Source organism: Trachinotus anak, unplaced genomic scaffold (assembly GCF_046630095.1).
Source record: "Trachinotus anak isolate AG129_WGS33_773 ecotype Australia unplaced genomic scaffold, CSIRO_AGI_Tana_v1 ptg000015l, whole genome shotgun sequence".
Classification (NCBI taxonomy): domain Eukaryota; kingdom Metazoa; phylum Chordata; class Actinopteri; order Carangiformes; family Carangidae; genus Trachinotus; species Trachinotus anak.
In genome coordinates this window covers 1,525,817-1,549,103 of record NW_027273866.1, presented here as the reverse complement: position 1 = coordinate 1,549,103, position 23,287 = coordinate 1,525,817, and the positions used below count along the sequence as shown (strand labels likewise).

The window sequence follows — 23,287 nt, the reverse complement described above, 5'->3', positions numbered from 1 at the left end:
TGACAATGCAGACAGTTCATAAACTTGCCTGCCTATGACATCATGGTTATGTGAATGCCATGTGGTGCCTAATAGGTGGTGCAAGAGATGAACAGAAACTCTGAAATGAATACCCCAGCACCTGGTTATTAACTTTTCTAAAAGGCCACAGTCACATATGTGACAGAGGTGATCTCTGTCTGTCTGAAGTTGTTGGTGTGTGGGACATAAAGCATTCCTTTAGACAAAAAATTCTTTGACTTGCATGATAACAATTTTTGATGACAGACGCATCTAAGACGCAGACGCATCTGAGAAACATGTTTTTGGAATGAGCTCCACAGATACCATCTGGTATGTAGAGATGCATCAGGTTTTTACAGCTTAATATTACCGATTTCCCTGAGAACATGATAAGCCAGAGCATGCAACTGTGATGTTAGTTGTTGTTTGCAAAACCCTGTGATGATGTAACTTTTATTTTCTCAGCAGTTCATGCAAACCAGTCTCTATGCAGATAACCATGCAAATCCTACCCTGGACAAGCTATAATTGCCACGTCCATGTACCTGGCTTATCCAACTTATGTTTTACACTGTCAACAGGATGGAGGCATTAAGTTGTTTGTATACAATGTCTACATGACTTGTCTACATGACTTGCTACTTGAGGTTATTAGGAAACAAAACAGATACAAACACGGGTAATTTCTACTTGAGGGTATTAGGAAACAAAACAGATACAAACACGGGTAATTTCTACTTGAGGGTATTAGGAAACAAAACAGATACAAACACGGGTAATAACAAAGCCAGTCATAATGATTATAGTGTTCCACACATGATGGAAAATGTTACAAGCAACAGCTAATACAACAGATAATAATAATCACTTTGAGTTAATTATATGATTAAAACACTTCTATAAAACAAAACTATATATAAATAATGTGCCAGTCCTCACATACCTTAAAGATGGCAGTGATAAGTGTCGTCTACCAAAGCAAGAGGCCTGATAAACAAGGCATCAAAATCCGGGATGTTTCTAAATCACCTTTTTCCTAGCTCCTCTCCAATCCCTCCAACTGTTGTGACCAGACTTTTTTTATGATGAATGATGACTGTGTCCTACTCAGTTAGGTGTGCCTCTCTGGGAAGCAACTTCCCAGAGAGGCACACCTATTTCAGGTGAACTTCCTAGGACCTCTACATTTCCCTATGAGACTCCAAAAATAATCCAAAGCTTGTGTTTACGTGCTATTGTGTCTGGCTTGTGGCCCTTTGTCTTCGAACCAAATGCGTGGCAAAGAAACAGGAACAGCACAGCCTGTACTGATGTTGTGCAAGAAAATACTTGTCCTAAAGCTGCACACTGACTTCGCATTAGAGAATGACTTTGTCCGTAGCCTCTCTGAAGCACATTGGCTCCTCTAACCATTTTCTGCCTTTGGCAAGTCTGTCATTTTCATCAGAGTTAAGCAATTGTCTGTGTGTAGAAAACCAACAATAAGAGTAAGAGTGACGACACTGTGCACAGAACATCCCACAGAAAAAAAACAAGCCCCTGCCTGCTAAATTAGTAACCCTCACACAGCTGCTCCTACTTGATTCATACTGACTCATGTATCAAATGGTGATGAATCTGAACTCAGCGGGCAATGAATCACATCTGAAGCCACCTTGTGATATTTCTCCAGACACTGGCTTGATCATACCTGCATGATCAGTGACGATAAAACTGTATTCAGTTTCATCACTATGAGTCATCCCTTGTATCCCAGGTGCCTGGCACTGTCTTGGCAGCTTCATACATTAATTCTATCCCCTTGGGCCAAAAAAGATTTTTTACAAGTGCTGGTGATATAAGATGAGTGTACACCGAGTGAAGTCTCCTCAGTAAATTTCGCAACTTTTCTTACAACACATTCATTTTCCTTGACAAGATTTAAAGTTCTAAGGAATTTCTTGTTTTTCTTTACTATATTTTAACAGAGTTAGTATTTTGTGGAACTTTCACCTCCCACATTAACGCACTTAACAAGGTGGAAAATTCCTAAGTGGCTGATTACTATGTCCACTCACAAGCAAGAAAGAAAAAAGCAACTTCAAACTGGCTCTTGAGGCAACTGCTAATCTGCTAACGTATCTTTCAGGGCCAAGGGCACAGTGTGTAACCCTGTTTCCCTTGAGGGATAAAGAGCAAATCATGTTTTGCACTACATCTTAATAAAGCCCTTCCGCTCCTCAACATCCACTCTCAACTTCTTTTTTCTGCACGGCTCTACAGCCCCTAGCACTCGTCTCTTCCAGTGGTGGCTGTTGGGAGACAGGGAAGTAGTCCTGTGCTGATCCCTATGGGAAAAACTCCTCCCCTCCTGGCAACAGTGAATGGCTGCCCCTCAGGAGGGCAGGAGGCACAAGCATAAAGGGTGCCTCTGAGGATTAAGCCCCAAGTCTTCACAGACCATTATCAAACAGCATGAGTCAGAACATTGGTGATTAGACACTGAGACCGATGGCCTGGATTGATCTCTTATCCCTTGATGGAGAGAAGAATTTAGGTCACTTCAAGAACTGTCCTGTATAGGTACAAGACAGTTTGATTTACATCTGTGTTTGGCCACTCAACGAGGTTTTAATGCTGTGTTAATAATTAGCCTGAAAGTCGGTAAATAAACTGCAGTGAGCAACAGAGGCTGAGCACACACACACGAATTGAACCTGCATTCCACACTGACAGTCAAGGTCAAAATGTTGTGCTGGGAAATTTGTGGGGAATTCTGGTGGTTAAAAGTGAAACTAACTGTGTTCTGTAAATGTTTAGATTTTTTTTTTTTTTTTGGAAGTGTTAAGAAATCTACCTGAGGATATCTGACAAACTGTTATTGCAAAAAGTTGAGTACCTCTTGCAAAATACTCAGATATTGCACTATGGGTTCTCAGAAAAACACAATGAAACAATCAATGTTTACATGTTTGTAAATTTGACCTTATGATATACATACCAAAATCCCTTTTCGAGCATTAAAGAGTGTCATGTTTCAGAGACATGGGATTCTCAGTGTAGCAAAGGTATACTCAAAAAGCTCAAATTTAATCCTGTAAACCTCCCCTGTGCTTGACCTTGGCTCTTAAAGGATCCAGCCGTGCCAAATGACCTCAGTGCATAGGCATGTGATGATCCACTTAAGAAACTCCTCCATCAACAAGCCCCCCCCCCCCAAGAACCCTTCAGGCACTAGCAACACAGCCAGCCGTGGATCTATTCAAAACCCGCATTTCCTCCGGACAACACACACCATCTGGGCCCTGAGGTGTGAGTCCATTGTAAACTTTACCACCAGTCTGACAGTCTACAACAAAACTGCTGTCCTGTTAGCGCCTCTCTGCAGAGTCCACACACATGCTGGTGGCACAACAGCTGTGTGAAGTGTGGAGCAAAGAAGGTTCGGGGAGGAAGACTTCATTTACTTCACATCGGGCTGTTTATCACATGCAGCGTTATAAAGGGTGTGATGCTGTTTGCCCTGTAGTTTAGGCCTAATTAACACTTAGTGTATACAGCAGTAAATGAGGAATTTGCCCGCTTGCTTTGGCACTTACTTATGTCTGTCCTTTTGTGTACATTACTGGACACAGAATAGATATATTTGTGTCATGCTAAAATAAGTTACAAGCAAGAGCATTAATTACATAAACCATCTTTTACAAAAACATGTCATTAACATTTCTAAGCCATTATTGTGTTTAGCGTCATGTCTGTGGTAACACTAAAATATTCTAATGCACTGCAAGATTGCTTGCAAAATATCAACTGAATTTAAAGTGTTATGGAGGAAGCTGGTAAAGAGATGAGTTTCTATAAGAGGCCGTCTAACAGGAACACCCAAAGCAAAAAGCCTGTAACTAATGTGGGTAATCCACCAGAAGAGCTCTATAAGGAGGATTGCCATTGCAGGAGCTGTAAAATAATTTACATTGAAATAAACTCTTTTGTGAGGGGTACGGGAGCCTCAGACAAACAATGAAATGAAATACAGAGAGTGTAGAGCTGTATAAATTCAATTGCAATAGCAGCTATGTTATATAATGGCTTACATAAACCTATGCAATGCTTGTGAGATGTTCCAGACATACAGGACAGGAGACAGCTGACAGTTTCAGTGAGTGTCAGTACAAAACTTTGCAGAACAGGAGTTTCTTCAGGCTCACCTGAGGCTGCCTGTGATTAACGCTTTTGGTCAATTGAGCAGACAAAGAGTTCCAGGCCAAGAGCTCCATTAACAAGCCCACTCAGAGACACAGCCATCCCTGCCATCATCTATCTATGTCCACAACCCTATGCCCACTGGTCTGGAAAAGCTGCAGTGAATGGAGATGATCCGTCCGTCCCCCCCAGAACCCCTTTAAAGCTGTACATTCTGCACACACAGCTACATTCCTGCCCAGGGTTAAGTAGGTCAGAGAGAAGCCTTATCTTTGAGAAAGCTACTTCATGCTGCCTCAGGTCTACTGATGTCTGGTTAAGTCCCTGTCACTGGATTGACAGCCTAGATGTGATATATTTATGTATTTCACATACAAGGATTATAATCATGCTGCATCACGGTTCACCATGGTGGTGAAAGTTTAACTTTGGTAGGAATTAGGAGGGGTCTTATATACTTGTCCTGGAAAAGCATTCAAAGTACAGGACAATAACAACATCTGGGTAGATCTTGGAGCACAGCCTGAATGTTTTCCTTTATGCTGGTTTCGTCTGATGATGGATGGTGCCGTCCAAAGCTTGCAGGTGGTAAAATAATCAACACAGCTTCTTTTAACTGCAAAATCCTTTGACCCTTTAGAGAAATTGGAGCTGGATGGTAACTACAACCTTTTCATTGTTTACCATGACCAGACAGAGGGCTTCCTTTCAACATGCATTCCTCCTGCCTGTTAACCACATCCAATCATCACCTCACACAGATAGCACATTACCACCAGGCCTGCCACTTAATTACCATCCATCAATCCACAGCAGGAGACCCAGGTCATTCACACTTTAACTTCAACTGATTCACAAACAAAGGAATTTGAAAATATTTCAGCTGCAAGTGGGTGTTCTGTCATGCCAAGGTGATTTCGTACTAGACATCTGAGCTGCAAAATGAGCTGTGAGGACATGTTGTCAGTGTAGAGTGGCCTTTTGAGGAAACAGACACACAAGTTTTCACGAGGGCGGCACACGTCTCTCTGAGCCAAAAGCCTCTTCTGGCCAAAGCTGAACCAAAGAGACAGGCGTAGAGGAAAAAGGGAACCATTGACACATTGGTATTCTTAAGCCAAAGTTGAAGCCCAGCGCCAAATGTGTTCAGTAGAGAGGAGAGGAGGCGTGGGGGCGGTTGGGGGTTGAGGGACAGAGCAGGCAAACAGATACAAAGAGGCCCTGTGTCAATGCAGTGGCTACACGACTGCAGATAATGAACACTAAAATAATATGTAATTTGAGTGGCCCCCAGCATACGAGGTCAGCACCACTGGCTAGACTGACCATCTTGGCTGTTGGTGATTCTGACACATTCTGGTTTGATGTGCGAGTGTTCAGGGGTTTCAGCTGTATGAAGGGGGATGGCCGAGCTCCACAGCCACACAAAGAGCCTCTCTGCCAGCCAGGACTGTAGGAGGGGAGTTCATTGCTCTCTCAGCTCTGCCTCTACATTTCCTCTATTCTTCCATTTCCAGCATTTTTCCATTCACCTTTGTTGTACTTCTGTGTTATGTTAGCACAGTGCCCTGGGTAACCAGATATACCGTTCCAACTCATTAAAACTCCTTATTATAAGACTGGTCAATTCATAGGCAGCAATTACTAGAGCATGGGTTACACTGAATGTAAATGCACTGATCTTACCTTCCCCCATTGGGCCCTGGTGTAGAGCAGAATGGGACCCCTCTGGCATGGCACTCAGGCCTCTGGAGCTGACAAAACAAATCATAACATAGACACTTTATGTCAACACTTACAGTACAAATAGCCTGGCAATGTTTATCACTTTTGGTTGGTCTGATTTAAAACACTTTTGGTTTCTTTACTGTACATTGTGTCTTCTTAACTGGTCTAGCCAGTCTAATCGGGTTTTCTATAAAAGGGAAATTCTTCCCATTACCCTGCTTGCTATTAGCTCATGCCAGCCACTTGGTAATGTATAGTGTAACCAGTGTTGAGGTATGTAGGGGTTACTGTGATATGAGCTCATGCTAACCAGTAGAAAAAGGGCATGAGTGAGTCCAGTTTGCCATAATTGGACACTCAAGAGATCTAGCAGCTAAAAAATAAATGTTTTTTGCTTTTATTCTGAAACCCCTGAGACTGCCATTTGAACTATATAGATACTATTTAACATGCTTAATTGAAAATGACCTCAAAACAGCATTCTAAATGGCTTTACAAAAAGAAATGACACTAAATTAATTGTGTATGTCAGGTGTATAAAATGAGTGAAGAATGATAGGTGAGTTCAACCCAAACAGCACCAATACATTTTATACAAACCTGCCCTTTTTGCGTAAATTTGTTCAACAAATAAAATCTATGCCACATCAAAACAAGTCTCTCATTATCAGTGTAACTGTCCAGTGAGATTACAGGTTCACCCCAGGTGGCATGTATTTTTCAAATCCCTCATGCCAGGCTGGGGTACTGTTAATGATGATGTGTGTCCCTTCAGAGCCACTATGCTGCCAGTTTCTCACATCACTGCCTCTCTGCCTCCTTATAGCAAATTAACATGGAAGACTGTGCATGAGAACTTGTCTCCCTGTGATTCCTGGTGTGCCTCCGGCCTTTTAAAGATCACATTCTTAGGCCAGCTAGATCAGAGGAGCAGGAATTCTTCAGGGATTAGGATGGGCATTGTTCCTAGAGCGTTTGCTGGCCACTGTGCTGAACTGACAGCCAGGCCAGCCGAGCCCAAACTGAGCCCACTGCCAGGAAGTTCGCCAATTAAGATGTGCAGGAATGCAAGGAGAAAAGTCACAGAGCTGGTTCCGTACTCAGATCACTGCCTCGGTGTTGGGTCCCTGCAGCTGCAGCCTGGACTGAACTAAAATTGTTAACTAGACAAGAAACTCTAGTGCCACAAAACATTTTTACTCATCTTAGGGCAAAGCACAACAAGCAAGTAATAGAAATATATTTCCATCTTATCAATATAAAATGAAAGTCTTTTTTGGAGTCATATACAATCTATTTTTGGTTTATTTACTTGGCAATGAAAAGCAGCATATCTAGAAAATATTGCAATTGAAAAAACAGTCAGAATACAGTAAGTCAGAATAGATACCATTGCATTGGTCTCTTTGACTATCACTACTTGATGTATGTACTGTGCACAGTAGGAAAATATCATCTTGACACTGTTGATAACGTGGGACCACAATTTGGAATGTGTTATTTTTAAGTTTCCTCTACTACCACAGGTGGTTTCTTGTTTGGAGCAGGTGGTGATGAGGGTGCTGGTGATGGTCGCTTGACAAGAGCTTCCACCATCGTGCATGGCTCTGACACGATCTTATGCTCAGTCAATGCAGCTCTGCTACAATAACATTTTTTAAGAATGAAGCCTCCTTCAACAGCCTTTGAGCAAGTCTGGCCAATTGATTTTCAAGTGGTGGGTTAGTTTGTGTAACCTGTAGAAGTAGTATTCATGCTGAGGGGCAGGTTTTGAACTTGTCTCAGTGAACAGTGACCTAAGAAAATCCTTTGATAATCCTGCCCACTATAACCTCTGAGCTAACCCTGCTTACTGACCAGACCAAAACTATGCTAATCTTCCTTTGGTCAATGAGAAGCTAAACCAGGGATAATGGGCTAAAACCTAGATATACTGTAGACGTCTGGGTCTTAAAAATGTTTTTCCAATGTCTAAATAAAGGCTGTAGGTGTAGAAAGATAGTTTGGGTGGAGATACCAAAATTCTTCTAAACATCTAATGGGACAGGGTAAGGCACTGTAACCCACAATCTTTATGCTTCTGGACAGAATTCAACAATCGTAACTCATTAACTTTCACCTCCTGTTTGCTGACATATGGCAATTCCAAATCCTTGTTTTCCTAGGGAGGGGGCACAGACAGATTTCAAATCCTAAAGAAAACACTACGTACAGACTAACATTCATACCAAGCTTGCCACCTGTGCTTGAACTAGCTGCCATTTCACACAAATGGAGAGCATTTGGTTCCCACAGCTGATGACTGCATTACCCGCAGCATGAACCTCCTGCATGGGAATCTGCAACTTGCCCCTTAATTGAAGACAGATGCTACAAGAGAAAATCTGATGGTTATTAAAAGAAAGACCTGCAATGGATCACTTCTTCAGATAGACTGATAAACTTCCTTGTTCCTCTAATTGCCAGGCTTTACACTGATCCAGGCAGTCAATGCCTGAATTCCTTTCTTTAAAACACAACAAACAGATGATTTAGGGGGACAGATGCTGGCCAAGATACAGCACTCATGCAAGTAGAGAGAAAATTTATACAGAGTCTTCACCACAAATGTGCTAAAAGACTCACGCTGGAAAAATACGCACAGACAAACATATACCTTGAACCAAGACCTCAGGCCCGACACGCTTATGGAAAAAGGGTTCTCGGGGGGTGATGACTATCTGGAGCATTTTTCACCACTGACAGCCTGTCAATGTTATGAGAGAAGTGAAACCATTTAACATGTCTACAGAGGAAGCAGGAGGAAAACAAGACTTCTGCTATCAGGTAGACATGTCACTTTCTCTGTCTCCTCAGGAAGTGATATAGGAACACAGACAAGCCGTGAGGATGTGACAACATATTTAACTAAAAAAAAGCTTCATTGGATACAAAGATTGCTGCTAATTAATAGACTGTATTTACATGTAATTGTATTATTCCAACAGAAACACAGATCGACCAGGTGTCCTACTGCAAAATGATTATGCATAAAACTGATGACATAAAGTTTGGATCTAGCATCTGAATCCAAAATCAAACCGCCTTTTGTGCAACTATTACCAACACAAATTAGTTTTTCCCCTTGCAGAACAATTTGATGAGGAGAAGCTAAAAATAACCCACAGAGTTCCTGCTGCACTTCTCTGTCACAGTCTCAGACCTACCGCATCAAGTTGCATTCGTCTGTCTCAACAAGGCCCATGGGAATCTGGGAGTATGACATAAGTCCCTAGGGATGTCTCTAGTCAGACACGGTGGGGTGGATTTCTTTAGGACACCATCAGTCAAGACGGATGTTTATGTTCAGAACAAATAAAAATCCAACCTGGCATGGCAGGCAGAGCTCCAGGGTCCTATGGGCTAACTGAGACAGAGAGTCTTTATTATTTCAGCAATGGTGCCATGTTTATCTTGCATGACCTCTCTCTTACCCTCTTACCCTGTCTTCCCCAACAGAAAATACCCCCTGACAAACAGCCTTTCTGTGAGTGCCCTCTTTCCCACATTACTCCTGCAGTTTGTCCCCTGACACACAGGCCTTAAGAGACTAACAGCTTTTCATTCACTGGGGAAAACAATAAATCCTGACAGTCTCTCTTCATCTCAATCAAATCCACAGCTTCTACAAAGGCGCTGCCCTAACCCGTGACTTCCCACAGACACACAGCATATGAGCCTCTTATTTTAGTCCACTGCATTTCTGAGCATGCTGCTTAAATTTGGCGATAAGGGATCCACCCCAATGAACACCCACAGGGCACATTGCGGAGTTATGCCCATCTGGTGCACGTACACCTCAGCCAAAATAGCCCTTAATGGGAAAATAATTGTTCCCCGCTGTGCTGAAAAAAGAAAAACAGCAATTTTTTACCTCCCCACCAACGACCTATAACCACAGAATGCATACCTGGCAAGTGAAGCTGGCAAGTGCCATCTGATTTTGGAAATGGCATGTAAAGACTTCCAGTTCCTAAAAATCAAAATGTTTAAACCACCAGTGGGTAAGGCGTCCTCCATAGCGTCCTGCAGTGTTCGCAGGGGAAATCAGACACCAAGTCTTGAAATAGAATTTCAGTGTGCCCATTTAAAGGTGCATTACGCCACATCTGCAGACAAGCAGCTCACCTATATCTTTGTGATGGCTTGTTATCGTAACAATAACAAAAACAAAGTCTGACTTCGCTTGGTGCCACTAAATCACTGATGGTACACGCTCAAATAAACACAAACTTTTCTCAGGTCAGGTTTAAAGTTGACCTTTAACTCTCACAGTGTAAGAGCTGTAACTTGCAAAAGCTGTAACTTTATGGTCTCATGAGATCCAGGTATATCCAAAGCAGCATCAAACAGACGTTGAACCACTAAATAAGAAAGAAGGTTACTTATGAAAAGCTCAGACGCATGGTTATGAAAGTTATATGGTGTTCAAAGCTGAAACCACAGGTCGCATTCCCCAGCCCTGGTAATTTTATCACAGCTGCCGCATACCAAGACTCAGGAAGAGGGAATCAAGTGCCAACTTTGAGATCCAAGACACACTTGGGCAGTTTCCTGTCTGGACCACCTGGAAGAGAGCGCTGTTCATCGCATCGAGGCAACATTTATTTGAAATGAAGTTGAGAGGTTATTGTCTGATAGGTCAAGTGAGGTCAAAGGAGTAGAAGATGGAACTTTTCACTGCTAACTGATTGATTTGGTCCTATTCTTCTTCAGCAGCTGGTGGGGAAAGTCACTGACCTATGAACAGAGAGCATTTAAAACCTCACTGTGTCTCACTGGGGTGCTCATTAGAAAAAACAATTAACTTTTCTGGGCCAAGTATGGGCACCACAGGGGGGAGGAATTGGATGCAGGGAAAGAGGAAATGGCAAATGATTCAGCTGCAGCCAGGAGGTTAGTTTTTCTCACAAGTCCACTGTGACATTAAAGCTGAAGTGGAAAAATTTCATTCCCTAAAAAAGAAAAAGAAAAAAAAAAAGACACTAGCAGCTGATCAAAGTTCACTCAACTGAAAGTGTTTTTGTGAAAGACAAACAGAACTTATCAGACTGAAACTCCTGCCCTCTCCTGAACGCACAGCGTGGATGTTGTGAAAGGATATGAAGCAAAAGTGTATATGCAACATCTGTTAATAATGTTAGGTGATGGGCCTCAAAATAAGGAATGTGCTGAAGTGTTTTATATGTGTTCAGGACTTTTGGCTCAATTCATGAACAAAATACACACATGCTGATATTTTGTAACAATGACAATGTAGTGGTTTTATTAGTTTGTTTTGCTGTAATGGAGCAATTGTACGCAGGTAAATTAAATCCCTTAAGTCTGTTTTTTTTTTTTTTTTTTTTAAATCGACAGCTCAATGTGTTTCTTAACAGAAAAACCCCACTATCTATAACCACGGAATAAGCACAGAGGAGAGCTCCCTCTGACATGTAGCTCAACTGTTGTCACGGCTAACGTTAAGTTAGCTAAGGTTTGGTGAAGTTATCAAAAGCAGCTCCTCACGTACCGAATTCGCCAACTTCTCTCCTTCCAGCGACTCTCGCCCTCGGTAAAAACTTTTCTCAGTAGTTTCTTGGTGTGAACCTTGACGTTACTCCGTTAGTTTCTCTTCTCACATGGTAAAAGCCGCTCAGACACACACATCCCAGCGCAGGTCACCAGCTCGGGCTGAGTCCACCTACCAACCGCTGCTGCATCTCTGAAGAACTGCGAGGAACTGATGCTGCGTTCATCGTCTGTCGGAGATATAGAAACTTATAAGGTCGTCAACGCCAGTAAATGCCACAAGGGAAATGTGAATCTCTTCTGGTTCTGACTCACTCCGACTGGAGATAGTTTTATATATTTCATCTTATTATTGCTTGATCTTCTGTGTACATTAATATTCTTGGTTAAAGAATGATTGTTGGTGTTACAGGATGCATTTTGTTGTTTCTTTCATGCTTGTCCCTTCCCAACAAAAACACATGAATATGTACCTCTAAGTGAAAAAATTAAGATTACAGTCATATTTACTTTTTTTTCTCTGAAAAATCTTAGTTTTGATTTGTCAGGAGAATTTCTACTTTACGAGGAGCAGTGAATGTAACAGAAGACCGCCTGTTTTTGACAGGCCGGTGTCCGCTGAAAGTCAGAGGTGTTCCCACGTTTTAACATCTGGCATGCATAGCTTGGTCGTTAATTTCAGTGCGAGATAGTTTAAAAAGGTGATAGAAACAAACAGAAACAAACAAAAGCAAACAGAAACAAACAGTTGGGGTTTTCCACAAAGTTACCTTTACTTCAACTCGTGGGATATGTGTGCAAACCAATGGCAGGCTTGTGAAAGGACATAACAAATTGTAACCCTGCCAATTACATTTATGAGGGTCAGGTCAGTAGAATAGAGGGGCTTACAAAGGATGGCTTCAGTGAATCGAGTCAATCGAATGGGTGCTAATTTATGTGTGGGTGATTAAATAGAGAGGGGCGCTTTTGCTTTGCGCGACCACCCCTCTGCCCCCCTCCTGGAGATAATCTTAAAATCCCCACACAGGCCGTGAAGGAGGCCATATGCTGGGCAACTTTACTGCAACAGTGAACACAATGTTAAAAATGCAGCTTTAAATGTCATACAGAGGTGTGCGCTAATAGACTGACTTGTGCCTCAGTAAAAGGTCCAAATGTATTGTCCTACTGATGGAAGGCAAGAAGTACGATATCCCAATGCTTCTGAGTGAAGTGAAATATTTTATAATTAAGGAGATGGAGCTGAGCTGGTTGCAAATGCAACTAAGTTGAACATCTAACAAACCGATGTTGTCCTCTGCTGGTGAAAACACCGCAATGCCTCCGTCCAGCGTGTAGGCGGTGCTTGGATGAAGCTCAAAAACAAACAAACAAACAAAAAACAACCAGAAAATAAATAAATAAACACCAGTATCTGTATCATCAAACCCTTTGAGAAGGGCATGGGCAGGAGTATTCCTTATTTAGAGATAAAAGTTTGTATCAGGCCTAATATGTTGTATTGTTGCTAAAACAATACAAGACTACAGTGGAAATAGTCACTGTGGGTTAAACCTGTTTTGTGTGGAATAAACTCAACATGGTCTCTTAGACCCTGTAACTGTGTTATCAGGGGCCACAGTTGAAGCTACACTCGTGGTTTAGTCTAAATTCAGCTGCTGGGTCCTGTAGAGATCGTCCATTGCCACTGGAGGTCACTGTAGTTAAACCTGCTGCACATCAGCTATATGAGATCATAAGGTTCAGTACAAGGGGAAGTCTTTGTAGCTCAGATTATTTGACATGTGTAATGTGGGAGGTTAAAAAAATGTATACTGGAAAAGCTACACTACAAATTCCTGAGGTATACCCTGCAGTTAAAATGACAACCTGTATTTATATGGTCTGCATCATACCTGTGTTACAGTAAAAGAAGGGAATTGGCTTCTGAGTAAGGCTGCTAGAAAGTAAAGAAACCAAACTGTGTGACTGTTTGGTTATCTTGTATATCCCTGATGTCTGCGTGTTACCATGGATTCATCAACTTTAGCAGACAGACTTTGTCTTATCTTTGTCTCACACAAAATCAAAAAGTGTTGAACATAGGTTTAAAGATCAGTTCATGCAGAAGTGTGTCAAGTACGTCTGCATGTGATTTTGATCTGTGTGGAACTTTAAATAGAAAAAGCATCTATCACATGAAATCAGAAATTACAGACAGGTTACTTGTATCATCATGCTTGGATGGGAACCAGATGGTCTGTTGTCTTCTTTGGTGACAACTGTTCTGCTGAACATTTTGTTTGAATAATAGGTAGATGTGCTTGTCTAAATACTATTTAAATTATGTACCATTTAAGGATGTCATACATTTTACTGATCCCATATGGGCATTGTGTCAGCACAGCAAGAGGAAGTAAAACATATGCATAGAATTGATAAGTAACCTTGTAAATCTACAAAACAAAATACACTAAATATTATATAGATATAAAAAGTTGTTATAACAAATTATATTAAGTTTTAAAAAATATCACAAATATGTGGCGAAATGAGGAACATAAATTGAATAAATTTAAAAGCTGCATATGAACAGAAAGTGCACAGGAATCTCATGAAAGGTCAAGTACAAAGCAAGGAAGTAGTGCAGATAGTTAAAAGTGAGTAGTCAACCACATTGAATAAAAAAAAAAAAAAAAAATTAAAACTGAAAAAGTGAAAACTTCCAAACATTTTCCAAACAAGCTGACCTCTTGCAAGACAAGAAACATACCTCTCACTACATTTGGAGTTGATATTTTTATTTAGTATAAACATCATGATACTGCTAAAGTTGCAGAGAATTATATCCAGACATATGTACAAACATTTAATGAGTATCAAGTGTTGAATATTCAACAGCAAGGCTGCATTATAAAGTATCAATAAGCATTATTTCACGTATACATTATGCTTGTTCTAAAAACACTTCTGAGTAATCAGACAAAATAATCTTATCAAGTAAAATATTTCTTTTTCAAAATTCTAAGATTATGTACAATATGATGCATGTATATGTAATTCAGTGTGGTATGTAACAAAGATGTATAAAATCGGGTAAAGATAAATCTGACAGACAGAGAAAGCTGGTGTGGCAGGAAGTTGAAGGGCTCACCATGTGATATTACAGATCCACAGAAGAACTGATTTATAAGAAAAAAGCATCGGAATTTGCGCTCTTACTTTGAAGTAACAGACCAGCACGGACCTACAGACAAATTAGGGTCTGACATTAAAAACGAACCTATTTTAAAAAAAGAGCCAGTGTCTGACACATATTCGATCATGTAATGGAAGCAAGTACATCAAAATTATAGTAGATTTATGAATTTAACCTGATCCAATCGGAACAACATGTATGATATCCAGTGGTAATCTACCTCCACACGAATGGAAAACCTCCTTTTTTACCTGAGTACAAACTGTTATCCGACAACTAATTTCAACAGGTCGCTGCATTAAATACAAGCTAAAAGTCAAATCGTTACACATCATATTTCATCACTGAAGACACTCTGACTTCTGTGTACATCTCCCTTAAAAACATATCCATATATGGACAAAAATAAAAACACATCCCCTCCAGCATTCAAACTAAGTCAACACATTGCCTCCTCTCTAATCAATCTGAGCTTGCTCAGTAAATGACAGAGCTCTGGCAACCAGCGTCATTCACCACCAGGACGGGGGTCAGAAGTGAGGGCTGAGGAGTCAGATGGGCTTGGTGGTGCTGTTGTAGACTAAACGCTCTCTGTCCTCCATGGAGGTGACCGGGACGGTGTTGATAGGCACACGGTGGTGTTGTGAAGACTTTTTCTTTCCCTTGAAGAGGCAGTACAGCAGGATGCCTAGTAGGATGACAATAGCTAGACCCAGGACAGTAGCTATTGCCACAACACCTGTTAAATCAAGGAGGATAAATTTCAAAAAGTTGACTTTGTGGTTGGTCATTCGAAGATAGTACATAAAAGGCCCCAAAGCTGAGCAAGCACTACTTCAAAGGCTGCTTTCAGCAACTCAGTGAACTGGAAAAGTGTGCTGAAAGAGAAATCAGGCTTGGACAATGTTACTGAACAGCAAGAACCCACTGGAAGCAAATTATCTGATGAAGCAGACAGTTTTTTTAGGCAGGTTTAATAAACTTGTTAATAAACTTGGGTGTATAACATAAGAAATGAAAGGTAGTATACTTGGCTTGCTGTCAGACACAGTGGGTTGAAACTCCTCCTTTCTTGCAAATACGTCCTTTTCTGAAATAAAGAAAGACATAATATAGTTTGGGAATTTGTACATGACATATACAAAACATTTAAAGAGTTAACCTGCACTCAGCTGTGAAGGGAAATTACATCCAAAATAACTGATTTTCGGGCTACTGCAAGTTGATGGTGAACTTCTTTAGTCACATATTTCCACATCCAGAAGTCATTAGCATTCATTTGGAGTTGTGTTGACCTGGTGAATGTAAGTCCGATATTCACTCTCCCTTTAGCTCTGTTTTGGTCTCCACCAACTCCTATGGTTAAATTCCTGGCTCTATAATGTTCATTAGCTACTTGCTAACTTTGTCTGTCTGGTGCTGGGAAGGTAGCAGTGGGAGTTTTTTGATGAAAACAGCTGTTTGCTAAAATGCTCAAGATCTGAGAGAAACTGCGGAGACTGTGAGGTTTTTCCACTTCACACACATTTAAAGACTTAGAGAAGTTTTGTTTCAGTTTTCGGAAACTGATCGTTTTATTCAATGCCAAGATTCGGTTCGAAACTGATATCAAAACAAAGGTAAATGCACTACATCCCAGCATTAAAAGCAACTGCCATGTGAGTGCATCTGAGTAACCTCTGTGCACACTCGCCCACATGCAGCCCAGATAACTATCAATCTGGTTTAACAAGAAAACAGCCAGTGGGCGTAGAAAATGTAGGCATTTACAAACGACAACATAAAAAATGGAATTGTTGGAGAATTTATATCTGGAAATAGGATGTTAATTCACCGGGATGCAGATATCCGTAAAATCCTTGTTTAATGTTAACGATAACCCACCTGTTACTCCACGGCAAACTTTCATACAGGCATCCTCAGTTTCAAATCTGTTCTCATTTCCCAGGCAGCCTCCCCAGTTGAAGCGGAAGCAGGTCTGCTGAACAGGGTTGTAGTACCACTTAGTGAAACTGTGCCTGCAGCTTCCTGTGTCAGGAGCCTCTGTGCAGCGCACTGTGGTGACAATTAACAATAAATGAGTAGGTAGATTGTAGGCAGTGCAAACAGATGGCAAAAAACAAAAACTGTCAAGGTGAAAAGTTTGTAAAGACCAAAACTACAAAAAAAAAAAAAGACTGGAAGTTCAAATCACCTTTTTGTTCATCCAGTGGAATTTGCAGCAGAATCCGAAACTTGTTGTTCACTATAGGGCCAAAGGGCATAATTCAAATTAGTATGTCTTTCGAGAAAACATTTTATCATTGTCTTATCATTTCTACATTTATACTTCCGTCACTCTGTATGAAAATAAAGCTTAGTTTGCATAGTCACTGCTTACAGTCCTCGCATTTCTGCTCATCTGAGCCGTCGCTGCACTGTGGGGATGAGTCACACTCCAGGCCTGGATCCAAACAGCAACCGTTTGCACAGGTGAATTGCTCTGTGGTACAGGGAGCACCACATTTTTCTCCTGCGACACACAAACACAGCGGAGGTTGTCACTTGTACTGCACCATAACTGTTGCTTTAAAGTGGCTATAATCAATATATCTATAATAACAACGTATCAGGAGTTGTGGTGATCATTGTAATGAATATACAGTGAATTATCACACAAATCTACAGCTCTTCATGACTTTATGGAGCTTTATATAGCAAGTATGCCTTCTTAGCTGTCTGGCCTGCAACTTAACTGTTCTGGTTCACTCTCACTGCTCTCATAGAACTGTTTCCAGCTGCAGCAAGCAAATGTTCTCAAGGAAAAGCTCTAAAAAACCCCCTGTACGCTGCCTGCTCAGCACCAAACAGCAGAGACACACAGTTTGCGACTAAGTGGTGAACATAATGGAACATTTAGAACCTGAAGAAGTGAGTATAGACCAAAAAGAGTTAAAAGAAATGCATCATACATACTGAACGTAGATTTACCAGGTAGTTAGAAATCCAACTTGAAAATAAGCAACTGTTCAATAACACTACCCCATGTATTCACTTTATACTAAAAGATGTTGTGACTGAAACAAATGTTCGAACATCAAAATTCACCTACCTTGAGCAGAAGGAACTGGCAAACCTCTACCAGATATACTACTTTTTTCTGAAAGAAAAACAACAAATGAAATTAAAATCAAATCACTTGTTAAAAACGACACGTTTAGCAGGCAAACCAGGCAACTACCTGTGAGTCTAGAAAATCAGTGTTCCATAAAACCCCCAATAAAACCAAAATTAGTTTTTGTATAGATGCAACAAAGGCATAGTGTTAATTAATGAGTTGTGGAGGTGGTGGCAGGGATATATAATAGCTTTAGACACAACCAGTCTCCAAGTCTTTATGCTAAGCTAGGCTAACCGTCTCCTGGCTGTAGAATTACATGTACTTTAAAGCCCTGAGAGTGGTATCGATCTTCTCATCCCACTCTCAGCAAGAAAGCAGTCTGAATAAAAGTGCTGGATAACTGCAAACAATATTAAAACCACCACAAGCAGGATTTGGATTTCAAAAAGTCACTGTAGAGGACACCCTGCACCCATTTTCACAATGATTGCATCCTTTGGCGACAAACAAAAGTGAAAAAAGGATGCTAAAAATACATAGAAACTTCACATGAGTACAGATACCTGAGCCATAGCAGGCTTTGTTGCACTCATCCATGGACAAGTAGTTGTTGAGGTTCTCCCTGCAGCCTCCAAACATGAACTCCTCACATTTCTCTGAGGCGGCATTGTAATGCCACCGAGGGAAAGCGCCGCGGCATGGCCCGACCTTCTTTGGAGCCATACAGTGGTCTGGTGGGACACAGAGGAAATAATTAGCTTTGATTCACAATTAATAATAACAGCACATACTTCATTTCATTTAGAACTTGTCTGTGTGACAATGTATGTATGACATCAACATGCCAGTTATTTGACTTTAAAGTCACTGGTTTTCCTCATGGTACTTCCGCCAAAAAGTCTAAGCTTGAGAGTCAATGATTTCATTTTTTCCCCCACACAGTGATGACATGAGCATGGTTTAGTTATTGTTGCAAAAAATTCAGTCCAGAGAAATGAGAAAGAGCCCTAACACTCCCAATTGGAGTCGCTACTGGTAAAATCTAGTTATAGATGATCAAAGATGTCAGCAAACTAATTTTCAGAAGTGCTCTGAAATACTGATTTAATCAGATGACCTCACACGACTCTTAACAATGATCCACTTGTTTTTTTCAAATCCAGAAACCAGTTTGACTAAACATTAATAGTTGTGTCTCATATCTGACATCAGATTTTCTGAGATATTCTTTTGTATTTTGTCTTAACTTCCTGTCTCGTGGTGAAGACAGACACGTAATCAAACATGTATTTGTCCTGTACATAGAAGTGAAACTGAGAAAAAACTGAAATGGTATGTATTTTCACAGACAATGAGGTTAGAGAAGGCATATAAGTTGTCTGCTTGTGGCTGCTGATTCATACTGTGCACTCATGCAAAGTACAGTGTATATATTTCAAGACATTATAAAGAAGTGCGCCGACTGCAAAATTACACTGAAAGCTACACTTTCATTACCAAGTTCTCACGGTTTTATCACTGATTGTCCTTCATGAATGAGTTGAGTTGCTATTGAAACCATTCATTATTGTGGAGTAAATGTGGCAGCACTGACATGTAGAGTCACTGCCATGCCATGCATATTCCACTGAAGTACATTCCTAACACCATTAAGGACACAAGCTGTTAATGGGTAACCACTGAACCACTGAAACTTTTTAAAGTCTTCCCTTGTCCTTCAGTCTACAATCCATCAGCAACCAGCCGATACAAAACTAAGTGAAAGAGATTACTTTCAAAAGGATAAAATGTTAAGACTTTTAATCAATACTGAAAAGGAGCAGGATGGGAGTCTTCTTGTTTGCGTAACCCATGCTGAAACCAGACTAACAGGTTTTGTTGAGTCGGGGGTGGAGAGAGTGGGATGGCAGCATGAGAGCAGTAAAAACCACCAACACCTCCCTCAACTCTGCCTCCTGTTGAAACCCCAAACATAAACTCACAGAGGCAAGAGGCCTTCACTGAGGCTTTCCGTGATCCGTGTTCCAGGGAAGTGACCCTCATACTTCTCACATCTCACATGCCAGTGATAAGATTTAACAAACTGTTTTTTCTTCCCCCATTACAAAAAAAAAAACCAAAACATCTGGTTCATTGTTGAGTCCGGTCTAATCTCCTTAGAACCTGAGGTTTTATCTCACGTTCTTTATAATGTTTCGTCATTCAGTCCACAGGAATTAGGCGAGCTTGCCTTGACAGGTTTGATCACAGCTAACATGGAATCACTCAAGCTTGTGACAAATGCAAGACAGTGCCAGGGAAACTTGTGTTGTGTTCATCAGGAAATACATTTTTTTAACGGTAGTGTAAAAAAGGGGGGCTGTTAAATTAAAGAACAGTATGGCTTTAGTCTGTCTTACCTGTGGCCCAACATTAACCACAAGGTGAGTGACTGAATAAGCCAAAAGAAATGTCAATAAATACAGTGGAAAATGACTCATGTTTACAACTGAAACTCAACTGTGAGTCTATATTTGCAGAGAAACTAACAAAACTACAGCACCCAACCCTGATATAAGATTTACTTTACAAGCCAGGATTTACAATGTGTCATATCCATCTTATTTCTGACCAACAGTACGAAAGTTTTCTATGCATTCAAAGAAAAACAGAGGAAAATGGCAGTCATCCACAACTGAATATGTTCATATCATGCAGCCAGATTTTTCCTCTGATATTTCCTCCTTTTTTATACTCACGCTCAGACTGCTCAGGAGTAAGGACCAGGACGGTGACTTTGGTGGAGTCTGATTGGCCGATGGTGTCAGTGACGGTCAGCTGGAACTTGTACACTCCAGATGTCAGATTGGACACGATAATCTGGTCAACAAAGTTGGTTGTCTACAGGGCATAAAAAGACAGTGTTGTGTGTACATCAGTGCCAGTAGATTTTCAATCAAGTGACAGACACACATCAAAGCAATAACATTGAAGTGGACGTTTAAGAGGAATATCAGACACTCATATGCAAAGTTACTAATAGTAAATTTGCCTAAACTCTCCCAAAGAACTGTATCGAGGCTGAGTTTGCATTACAGTCTCCTCACTCACCTCAATGACAGCGTAAGGATATGCAGTGAGCATTTGCCACTGGAAGGACGCAATCCCGTGGTCATCTTTGCTCCCTATGCCGTTCAGTGTCACAATGTCCTGAGGTTGGACCACCCGGTCCTGGCCTCCATTGGCCACTGGTGGACGGTCCGATTCATCTGCAGTGACACCATGGGATTAATGTATTAATGTATTCACATATAGACAATAAGTAGAACATAAACAGGCAACATTTCTGGTTACAAAAGTTGAAACATGTGAAGAGGCAGAGGAAGAAACTGAAACCTGAACCTGTTGTGGGGGCCATAATAATTGTCTGGCATGTGTGAACATGCTCAAGTGAGGTTTCTGCCTTAAGCCTGTGGCCTGATAACAAACTGCTCTAACACAGGCTGGTGAAAGACTGGAGTAAATCATTTGAGGTCACTGACTAGAGTTTTCATCGCGAGCGAGAGGCCAAGCCGAAAAGTTTTCATGAAGTGGTAAGCCCGGACAGTCGCTGGGTTTTCAAAGCGGGGTGACCTTAACTGTTATTTCCCTCTATAGATGGTGACAAATGAAAATGTAGGCTACAGTATATACAAAATCTTCATTCACAACACGTTTGTGTAGAACTGGATAATGAATGATCATGGACATAAAGGTCCCCTCAGAACAAACTGTGATATGCATCAATATAGAAAAAAAAAGAAAAAAAAAAAAAAGATCAATTTCCATTCACGTGAATATTTTCTGAATTTGTGAAGCAGTTTTGATCTTACTTGGGGGAACATCCAGCTCAAGATAACTGTCATAAACGGACTCCAGGATGTAGTTGATGTATCCTTTCTTCCTCACAAAGCGACAGGCGTATTTCTTCTTGTACAGGCAGTCAAAGAGAAAGCAGGATTTGACCATGCCCTCCTCGGCTCCTCTCTCCATGAAGGCGACATTGCACCTCGGGTCTTTGCAGCAGGCCACCACGCAGTCCTTGTGCCGCTCAAGCTTGGGCGACGAGATGAACGTCGCTCCGTCTTTCACCGATTCATCGGCATCGAGAACAAAATCCTGCCGACCGCTCTTGAATTTGGCTAAGCACTGCTCACCGGACGACTGGCCCCCGGCGGAGCCGAGAGACAGCACGAAGAGCAGGAGCGCCGACGCTCCCCATTGTCCTTTGCGGGGTAGATTCATTTTTAAAAGTCCCGTTAAGATTCCCACTCAAATAGTATCCACAGATCACCTGTAACAACAGTGAAGAAAGTAAAAAAAACAAACAAAAAACAATCTCTTTGTATATTAAAATTTCAACTTCTTCACGGACTGTTGAGGCCGCGAAATGGCAAAACAATACTTTGCGTCTCCTCCACAATCAACCTTCAGTAAAAATGACCATAAAGCAACACCTGACCTCCTAATATGCGCCGACAGAGACGGTGGGAAACTTCCGCAAAGTCCCTCTAGACCGATCAAATCCCTCACCCTGCACCTGAAACCCCCAGACTTTGATGTCGACAGAGTCCTAAGCAATCGACGACATTACCCAGGTGACTCACCTGAGAGATACAGGAAGTGAAATTCCAGCCCTGAGATGCCACTCCCTTCTGGCTGTTGAGGCTCTAAACAAAACAGGAAGAGTTATGTGTGTGTGTGTGTGTGTGTGTGTGTGTGAGAGAGAGAGAGAGTAAAGCATCATTGTTAACACACGGTGTACACAGTAATGAGGTCTCAAGTTGTGACAGGGGATATGCCTCTAACACACCTTATATTCTTCTACTTCATTATTCTTCACCTTTTCACTGACATTAGTCCAGACTGTGTAGCTCATGATACATAGATTCTTTTTACTGTTTTTTTTTTTTTTCTGTGGTATAAATTTAAATTTCTTTCAAATTTGAATGTCTTGTTTTACTACATAAAGGTTCACTTAGCCTACTTACTTACAATTTTTATTTTAAATTATTATTCATGCAAGCTCTTCATTTGTAAGCCCCTAAAGTTGGGACAGCTTTTACCCTTTTTATGGGAGAGGACTGAAGTTAATCCACCATCTTCTACATTAAGCAACTTTTCTAATTATGATTTAGTCATTAGGAATTTTTCCCACACAAAAGAGATCCCGTCAACAAGATTACAGAAACTGTACAGCTACTGGCAGACAATAGAAATGGTTTACATGTGGGATAGGAAAAACATTGTGTACAATAAGATTACTAAATATTGTGTAATTATGGTGATTACTTTAGGCAAAATAATGTGTAAATGAAAGGGAATATTTACTTGGGCATTCCTGATATAGAAAAAAAATGTTTGGATATAATAGTGATAATTTTATTTAGAGCGTGAAAACTATGATATTAAGGTAAAAAGAAAAAACTAAAACAAAACAACAATCAAAACGTTACCCAAACAAAACAAAACAAGCGTAAAAAGAAATATAAAATCTGGTGGTAACATGACGGGTCAGACAAGCT

General features: G+C 40.9%; 2 protein-coding genes across 13 annotated transcripts in view; both read right to left on the bottom strand.

Moving 5' to 3' along the window:
* The window catches only part of LOC139633168 (pleckstrin homology domain-containing family G member 3-like), a 32,005-nt gene extending 20,349 nt beyond the window's left edge, over positions 1-11,656 (bottom strand). For 7 of the 10 annotated variants that reach the window (XM_071498665.1, XM_071498672.1, XM_071498666.1 and 4 more), the window contains exons 1-2: positions 11,465-11,656; positions 5,872-5,939 (exon numbers count right to left, since the gene is read on the bottom strand). In XM_071498665.1, coding sequence (XP_071354766.1) covers positions 5,872-5,920 — 49 coding nt within the window. In that variant the 5' untranslated portion in view covers positions 5,921-5,939; positions 11,465-11,656. Of the gene's footprint in view, positions 1-946; positions 1,100-5,871; positions 5,940-11,464 lie in introns of those variants that run through there. The other 3 variants (XM_071498664.1, XM_071498669.1, XM_071498670.1) reach the window with 3 other exon arrangements.
* A 2,573-nt stretch (positions 11,657-14,229) lies between these two features.
* On the bottom strand, positions 14,230-22,386 carry spint1a (serine peptidase inhibitor, Kunitz type 1 a). Of its 3 annotated transcripts, none has more exons than XM_071497866.1 (11): positions 22,370-22,386; positions 21,596-22,056; positions 20,835-20,992; positions 20,483-20,624; positions 18,308-18,475; positions 17,736-17,783; positions 17,025-17,156; positions 16,839-16,889; positions 16,529-16,699; positions 15,675-15,734; positions 14,230-15,383 (listed from the first exon to the last, which is right to left on the bottom strand). In XM_071497866.1, exons 2-11 carry the CDS (start codon positions 22,005-22,007, stop codon positions 15,196-15,198), a joined length of 1,530 nt encoding a protein of 509 aa, XP_071353967.1. In that variant the 5' UTR covers positions 22,008-22,056; positions 22,370-22,386; the 3' UTR covers positions 14,230-15,195. The 3 variants fall into 3 exon arrangements, with proteins under 3 accessions (XP_071353967.1, XP_071353966.1, XP_071353965.1); XM_071497865.1 differs by lacking the exon at positions 22,370-22,386 and adding an exon at positions 22,225-22,363; XM_071497864.1 differs by lacking the exon at positions 22,370-22,386 and having other exon boundaries at positions 21,596-22,367.
* Positions 22,387-23,287: the final 901 nt, after the last annotated feature.

Excerpts from the sequence above, each read along its gene's own strand:
- spint1a (XM_071497866.1), bottom strand. The coding sequence starts at position 22,007 with ATGAATCTACCCCGCAAAGGACAATGGGGAGCGTCGGCGCTCCTGCTC. Across the intron at positions 20,993-21,595 it reads TGAGCTGGATGTTCCCCCAA|ATGAATCGGACCGTCCACCA; the intron begins GTAAGATCAAAA and ends GTGTCACTGCAG. Across the intron at positions 15,384-15,674 it reads TGTGTCTGACAGCAAGCCAA|GTGTTGTGGCAATAGCTACT; the intron begins GTATACTACCTT and ends TTGATTTAACAG.